Genomic DNA, 8,497 nt, shown 5'->3' with positions numbered 1-8,497 from the left:
CCAGGAATGTGAAAATAAACCTGTTTTCCCAAAAAAAAAAAAAAAAAAAAAAAAAAAGAAAGAAAAAGAGAGAATCAGAGCGAGAAAGGCACAAAAAAGTTGACCCTCACAGTAGATAGCTCATTTTTCTGTAGAAACAAATGCCTGTCGCCTGCCACCGCCCCTCCCAATACAATCGTCCATTGTCCTGACCAGATAAAATGAAGAATAAACAACGAAGAGCACACTAAATACAGCGAACGCTGCGTGGCGGGGAGCTGTGGCCTTAGCGTACTGCGCTGCCGGCGAGCGCGGCTTACGTGACAACCACAGGAAAAACTAAGTCCACGTCCTCGATACAACGAGCACCCTTAATGCGCCTTAACTGTCTTATGTCATATGAGTTGAATTTCTTAGACGGGTAGTTTTCGATTAAGCACGAAGGCCAGTTTTCACATGGTCCACGATTTGTCCTAACGCGGCTGACTGAGAAGGACACTTTCCCAGGCACTGAATGCACGTGGTCACACGTGGTTCTGGGTCTCTCTCCCTTCTCTGCCCCCTTGACTTGAGAGGAGCTCGCTTACAGCCAAGGAGTAGTCGACTCTGATAATGCAGCAGTCCAGGATGGACGGGGGGACGGGCGGGATCTTGAGCATCTTCCCGTTCCAGGTGTCCGTGCTCCCGGAGGCGATGTGGTTGCCCCGCACGCTGGCGACCATGTGCCGGACGGTCTTCGTCTTCCCGCTGGCCAAGTACGTCTGGGTTTGGAAAATAGCAGCTTTGGGAACAACCAGACGAGACGAGCAGTTCTCTATTTCCGCGTAGATCGGGATTGCTTCTCCTACGGGGAAAAGAAAACACCTTCAGAAGCTTTCCAGAAGGTTCTCGCCGCGGTGGAACAGAGCTGTTACCAACTAAAGCTGAAACATTTGCAGCATAACGTTAACTAACCGAGGAGCCCCGACGGAAGGAACACTTAGATTGTAAATCCGAGTTGGAGAAATGAAAATTCAGGGCAGGTTGCGGGAGACGTTGTTTTCTAATGACTACATTATTCTCTTTTTAATGAAGCAATATTATATTAGGTTACCAGCTCTAAAGATATGTAAATGACCAGTATCTCTAAGCATGAAAATAAGATACAGAAATAAATGGTTGGGTGCCATGTTGAGTCCGAAAGATCACTGACACGCTCGTGAGCATCCATCCAGTCATCATCTGCCCAACAGGAGAAGGAAGCCTTTGCCTTTCAGGACTGGGTGGTAAGGCGCAAACTCGGCCCTGGATGGCGTGGGCGGTACGCCTACCGCCCCTTTCCAGCAAGCCAGCACCCCAGAGCAGGGGCCAGGTCCGCTGCACAGAATGGGGCCCCTCACAAATGGCAGCTCTAGTATCGATCTGACCATCAGGATGCCTAACGGTCTGGATTCGAACCCCGCATGTCTGCGTGCCCAGCAGGGACCCCAGGCGCCCGGCTCCACCTTCACGTCACACAGTGGGTTTCCCCTGAGCCACACTGTGCTGGACATCCTTATGCGACATTAGAATGAGGTGCTGGCATTTCCCCACTCTCCTAGTTTTATGCTTTGCTACCAAAGTAACGGTACTGAAGTCAGAACACGAGGGGCTTTACCGGACTCTACTGACCCTCTCGAAAATACTTCAATATCAATGATTTATATTGAAAACAGAAAATCTTATACGCGCTTAAAAATAGTACGTGCTTCTTGAATCTCCAACCGCACTATTTAAAATCGCTTAGTGTTAGCTGATAACATTCGTAAATCTTTCGCGGGAACTTTCAGACGCGCTGCTTACCGTTACAGTATCCCTTCCTTTCGATTTTGGCACTCAGCGACACTGGACCGGAAGTGAAAAACCAGCAGCCAACCATTTTCTCTTGAGTTTTCAATACGGGGGTCTTGAAAATGCCAAATAATAAAACGACTTTAATTAAACGAGGCTGGAAAATCCACAAAACTTAAAATTATGTTATTCTTCATCAAGTAGTATCAAAGAGGTGTCTTCCAAAAAAAAAAAAAAAAAAAAAAAAACACATCAACCTTTCTTATCCCCATATGACATATTTGGTGAAATATTGAAACGCGAACCATTCAAAATCATTCTCTTTTTAGGAAAAAGCCAGGTGATTTTTCAGATACAAATTAGGGTGACACTATCGTATTTTACCCTATAGTAATGACGTTTCTGGGAAACGATCTGCAGTCCCTCAGAAGAGCAGCTGAAAAACTGTAGTGGTCCCTATTTAATGTGACAGAACCACTTTTTAGAAAAGCCTTTGTATGTAGATCAGGCAAAAGGAGAAAGGGTCTAAAAATCAATCACCAGAACATCCTATTTGTTTTGGCATTTAAAACGTGGAATGAGCAAAAACAGCCTTTTTTCCTTACGTTGAAATGCGTTACATGATTAGGCGGAACCCTCAAGTGTCCTTGACTTGGGACGGTTTTGGCGGTCTGCGTAACAGCAGCAAAACGTTCGCAGTGTAGCGGATCCAAGAGGTCACTAGACGTGCCACCCCCGCTCTGCTCTGTGGCGTCACAAGAAGTGACACAAGATTTAAAACGGTCATTTTCCCAAGTGCACAAACCCTCGGCTCACTGCGAAACCTAACGTTACAGTATTTCTTTCTTTATAGAAAGGATAGTGAAGGACAAATAATAGTATCTCCGGCAAACAAAACAAAACAAAACAAAAAAAACGAACAAAAAAACTCTTTAAATCATTTGCCACGATGGCTGCATAAATAGTTTAGAAATAGTTAACCTCCCAATTCTAAGTAGTTTTTAAAAATACAACACACAGGATTGTGGATTTTCGGAAAAGGTGCTAATTAAGCAGGCTAAGTCCCAGCTGTGAACCGGTCGGCTGGGACTGGGCCACAAGGGACCACGCAAACAGGGCATATCTGTCCCATTTTTATAATCTAAATGTGAACATTAGAGTAAATTCTGTTTTATTTTCATGTGAAAATCGAGTTTAAAAACTTGTAACTCTCGGCTCCTTTCCTTCTCTTTGAAAACCCCGGCTAGAAAAGGGACCCTTCAGTACCAAAAATGCATCTTTGTAACATCAGTATCGTGATGGAAAGTTTAAATTATCCCAGTATTTTCTATGAAATAAAAGGGGGAAAAAAAAAACATTCATTCATATTTAAATGAAGAACGATTAGGTCCCAGTAGCTATCGTGAAAAGTACAAGGTATAATTTTACATTATTTTGATAATATGGGTTCGGATAAAAGACTCTCGCTCATTAGTTCCCATCTTGCTCATTCTGTTGTTACTCACAGCCTCATCTTTCTTATCAGTCTACAGCACTTCTGGTGATTATGAGGAGTTCAATGCTTTAATGTGGCCAAATCTGTCACAAGGCGACGATGCTAAGTGAAAGGGTCCCCGCGGCAGCTGCCTGCGCTTACTTAATGGTGGAAAATGACATGGAAGGACACGTGGCCCAGCTGATGAATGCTCTCCCGTAATTACTGCTCCTCAGCCTGCTATTACGGGGGGTGGGGGGGGGAGGCTGAGAACCCCGCCGCCCCCGCTGGGGAAAGCGAGGGCCCGCTCCGGGTGCATTGTTGGGGCGACGCCTCATTCACGCATTTCCAGCCCGGGTGACTTTTTGGCAAAGGCGGCCCTCAACGACGGGCGCAGAGTCGACAGTATTCGCACGCGCACAATTTGTCATTTGCTCGACCTAGGGTCACGTGTTTACAGTGGATGCCTATGGGCTCCGAGATGCTCTCTCTGAAAGTGATGGGACAGACCAGCGCTCAACTCTCCACAGGCGGGCGGGCGGGCGGCAGACGGGAAGGAGGAACTCACCAGTAAGGCCGGCGTGTTGACATTGATGTGACTGACAACCTGGATGTCCCGCTTGACGCTCTGCTCAGGTACCTTGGGTCGGTCCAGAACCGCCCGCACGCAGTACTGAATGCTGCCGTACTTCCCAGTGAACGAGGTGACCAGCGGTCTGGACGGGGGGCCGAAGAAAGTGACATATCGGTTTACTTGTCAGTTAAGCAGAAGAGCTTTGCAATGTACTGGTTTCGATGGAAAGAAAAGAGTGTGTGGTCTTTTTGGCTAAAAGAAAAGAGGGCTGTCTATTCAGGGGCTCTCTGCGGAGTGCAGGGCAGGGGACCAAGGACATCTGGTACCCGTACGTGTGGCAGGAAAGAAAATCACAGAAGTTATCATGGTTTCACTTACTCGGATGGAAGTTGAAAGCTGAATGGAAATTCGTGTTTTCCAGGCTGTAGCAGGAGGGGGCCTTCACCTAGAAAGGAGAATACATTTTATTTTATCTACGGTTAGTATTAGATGGAGAAGATTCACCGCCTAAAGCAGATTGTTTTTAAAGGTTTTCCTGGCTGTAACATCCAGCGTACTCCAAAAAAGTTCATTAAACTGAGGTTCAGAGAATATTTAAATCAGTTTATACCAAGTTTAATCAGTTTATATATATAGTTTATATATATATGTGTGTGTGTGTCTATACACACACACACACACACACACACATATATATAAACATATATATAAAATGCTTAGAGACGGAGCCCAGAGCTCCCATATACAGAAGTATGTACACACATGTACATATACATATTTACACACGTACACATGTATACGCATGTATACACGCATGCAGACTTGTTTATCCCACTCACACTAGCATGAGCATTACTGACATTAGGATCCAATTACACTAACGTGAGAAACCAATAGTAAACGGGACTTAAAGCTAATTTAGCAAAAAACGGATCTGTATACTTTGGGTATACCGTAAAAATCGGACTACGTATTCTTTGGGCAGAGATGGAAAAAGAGGACGAAGAACTTTCTTCGAATATCATGACTACTGAATATACTACTAAACAGCCAAACCAACAGGACAACTTATTAAGCCAGAGTCACGTATTTATACTCAAGGTCTCGTGAATAATGGGGTATTTCGGTGGTGAACTTGAGGCACCCGGCGGCTGTGCCAGGCATGGCGGTGACCCCTTCCTCCTGCTCTGAGTCAGCCTGCTCCATTTTATTTCATGCAGAAGCCAGAGGGGCCGCTGGAGCGCTGACGAATGCAGAGAAAAACCGGTACAGTTACCGGTACCGTTGAGACCCAAAGCCAGCTGCAGGCCTCAGTGTTGGGCGGGCTGCACTCCAGAGGTCCCTGTAAACCTTCCTTTCGTTTTAGGCTCATAGATTCCAGTTTAGAACTAAATGCCCTCAAGGGTGGGAGGGTTCAGATCCAGAAAGGGCAGCACAGACCCAGAACTTCCTCTGAGATTTGCCTGCTCCCTTGAAATGAAAAGGAAGATGTCTGCTGTATCCATTCTTTTAAACAAACTTAAAAGGCCGAGATCGCTAGTGAGATGGGATTTTTTTTTTTTTTTTTTTTGCTTAAATACTAGAGTTCTAAGACCTTAAATGACTCAATTAACATTACACCTCGCTGGCCCATTGCGTTTTGACTCTGTCCCGTGTTCCATGTGCACTACACTGGAGGAAAACGAAGTATCTGCCATTCGAGTTCATTGGGCCAGAACTGCTGCACAGGTGGGGGACTTGCAGGCAGAGCGAACAGCGATGTGAGACCAGGTTAAGTGGCAGCGATGGAGGGAGTCCCAGGGGCTCAGGCGCGCCCGGGAGCTGTCCGAGGTGTCTGGGCATGTCACAGCCGAGCTGCAGCTTCGGCAGGATGGGAGGCAGAGAAGGAGCCGAGAAGGAATGGCCGGAGGCGGCCCCAGGGCCTCTGCTCCTAACAGCTGGGTTAAAGTCCTGATTTATAACCAATTAGGTTCCTAAGTACCACAATGAAAGCACTTTAAAATGTTTCAAATTGTGGATTTCACTTGAGGTCGAAAGGCATAGTGCTTAGACGCCAGGCGCTGTGGACATAAAGGTGAATAACTTCGGTCCCCAAACAGACCTGGGGGAGGAAAGGGGGCTGGGCGTTTGTGCACAAGTAAGGACCAGGCTGCCGGGCCCTGTGTGTGTGCGCGGGCGCGGGGCTGGCACCCGGAGGCCCCGCCCACAGTGGACTGCAGGGTTGGCATGGAGATGAGTGGGGAGGGGTTTAGAGGAAGGGAAACCATGAAGCAGGGCATGACAGACGTGTGGGCAACAGAGTGGCCCAGGAGACTGAGACAGGAGGAGAGAGAAGCAGTCCCTCTTTGCAGAGAAAACATCAGCACACGAACACAGCATTTAAAGTGAGACTTTCAATCACCTGAAAACATAAGTGTGGAAAAAAAAAGATGGGGAGGTTGATGAACGTGGGTTATAGTATCTGGAATCAAATCTTCCTTCCTTCCTTCTTCCTTCCTTCCTTCCTGTCTGTCTGTCTTTCTCTTTTATTTAGTTAGAATAAGAAGTTTCCCAAGCTGAACCCTGTGCCCTTTCCCTTATGCTCTGGGGGCTGCCACGCCACGGGGAGACGTTTCGTCTGCTAACGGTCTTACAGACAGAGCTCACAACTCAGGCACTTGGGAGCGGTGGGAACCAGAAGACCGTTGCAGAGCTAGAGTTGAGGGCTCGAGAAGAGCGAGGGACTCGCGCAAGGCTGGATTGCTGCTAGGCGACCAAGAGCTGAAGCCAGCTCTCTGGTCTGTCTCGTCTCTCTGCAGTTCCTCAATAGAAGTATGAAGAAAATCAGTCACAGTGATGGCGAGCACTGAGTACATTAACAATGACCGCCAAAGAGTTATCTGGGGAGATATTTTGAAAACAGAAGCCATAGCCACCCATTCTGAGAATCTAATAATTCTAAACATGTCTTCAGGTGACTGAAACTCAGCTAGGTTTTGGAATTAAATGACCCTGAGAATCCCTGAAAGTTGCTAACTTCTTCCAAGCTACAGATATCAGGAATGAGCTCTTTTTCCTCTATGAAATCAACTAAAACAGACTATGACTTTTAAGTAAAACATAATTTTTTTTGCCAATATTTGTTATGATACATTCTAAAACAAGCTAAAGAGATTAAAATTGTCTGGGTTTAGAAATTCTGTTCCATCAGAATGAAAACAACAAACTCTGGCTTGTGAATCAAAACACTATTTGGTAGCCCAGATTTTACCAAAGCGGGTTTGGTTTTGGTTTTGTTTTGTTTTTGGCTAATTCTTTGCTAAGCAGGTCTAACTGCTGTTACTCTCACAGGTATTTACCCAGTAGTTACGGGCCCAGAGTGTGTCCAAAGTTTTGGACAAAAACCAATTTACTTTTTTTATCCCCCAGGGCCCTTTAATCCAGCCAGTCATCTTAAAACTGTGTCATCTGCTACACTAGGGGGGACACGTGGGAGCCGACTGATCCTGCAAACCCATATGGATGAAAGGGCACACAGGCGGGTGACAGCGGTCACCTAACCCACTGCACTTGTTAATCCAAAAGAGAACTTGGGTTTCAAATATGTTTTCCTTATTACACTTCTTGGTATCACTTGAGTCTCACACGCCTTGGGAGATTAACTGTGGACAGTCCACTTCTCCACAGGACAAGGCAAAATCACACATTCTGGTGACTGTGTATAAGATACAGCAAGGGTTAAGCATAGTTGTCATGCATTTTACTGGGGGGGAGGGAAGGAGGGGGAAGGTCTGTACCATTATTTTATAGATCAAAGCTGAAGCTGATGAGGCAGAAAGAGCTTCTGCCCACTGAGGGAAGACTGACCCAATGTTCCTTCCCAGTAATCCCATGACTAACGGGAATCGGCGTTTGCACTTAATGTGAATGGAACCGCCACTGTGCTGGGCTCCCACATGGAGACTTCTGGAAAAGCCTCCGCTCCTAACTGGACTTCACAGGAGTGGAGAGGGAGGGGAGTGCCCTTTTCTCCAGACTCCTGCCATGCCTTAGAGACCCCGAGGTCTCTAAAGGCCTATGGGGTGGGGAGGGGAGGGAGGGGTGAAGAGGAAACAAGCAGCAAAGAATAAAGACAGAATATAAGGAGAGGCGGTGCCCGGCTCCCCAGAAGAGGGACAGCAAGTGCGATCATGTTTAAGAAACACTTCCTCTGAACTCCCACCCCTCAGGAACTACTTCCCTCTCCCCAGGAGGGAGGTTTTGCCAATTCATTATGAACCGAGAATTCAGCAAGACCCAAGAAGGATGGCAACACGGGGAGGCCCATAAGACGCGGGGTGCCACAGCATGGGACCTCGTAGGCTCGTTCTGCTCCCCATTCCTCAGGCCAAAAGGGACAGGATCTAGATCCCCATACGCGTGATTCCTGACTGCTCATCTCAGGTTTCCATGACAACGGATCACTCCCAGCGCTGCCCTGGAAGGTCTCGGATGTCCGGTGGCGAGCGCCAGGTAGAGTATGCACCCGCCGCGCACGATCGCCCCGGTGCTGAGAGATGGGGGTGCTGGCATTGTTACCTGCGCGTCACTGGTGACCCAACCAGCTTAGGCCACGCCGCAAGGGGGGGCGGGGACCCCACCCCCGGAAGCCCGGCCCCGCACACCTGGCAGGTGGGCGTCCG

General features: G+C 47.5%; 1 protein-coding gene across 1 annotated transcript in view; it reads right to left on the bottom strand.

Moving 5' to 3' along the window:
- The window catches only part of ARRDC4 (arrestin domain containing 4), a gene marked incomplete at its 5' end in the record, with an annotated part of 8,426 nt that extends 4,138 nt beyond the window's left edge, over window positions 1-4,288 (bottom strand). Inside the window, 4 exons of the mRNA XM_025041232.1 lie at window positions 510-823; window positions 1,801-1,903; window positions 3,831-3,978; window positions 4,215-4,288. Of these exons, the coding sequence (XP_024897000.1) occupies window positions 510-823; window positions 1,801-1,903; window positions 3,831-3,978; window positions 4,215-4,288 (639 nt within the window). The remainder of the gene's footprint in view (window positions 1-509; window positions 824-1,800; window positions 1,904-3,830; window positions 3,979-4,214) is intronic.
- Between the last annotated feature and the right edge of the window lie 4,209 nt (window positions 4,289-8,497).

The sequence above is a fragment of the Pteropus alecto genome, unplaced genomic scaffold (assembly GCF_000325575.1).
Source record: "Pteropus alecto unplaced genomic scaffold, ASM32557v1 scaffold59, whole genome shotgun sequence".
In the NCBI taxonomy this organism is placed as follows: Eukaryota; Metazoa; Chordata; class Mammalia; order Chiroptera; family Pteropodidae; genus Pteropus; species Pteropus alecto.
Note: the sequence above shows the minus strand (reverse complement) of the source record. Positions and strands in the feature narration are given on the sequence as shown.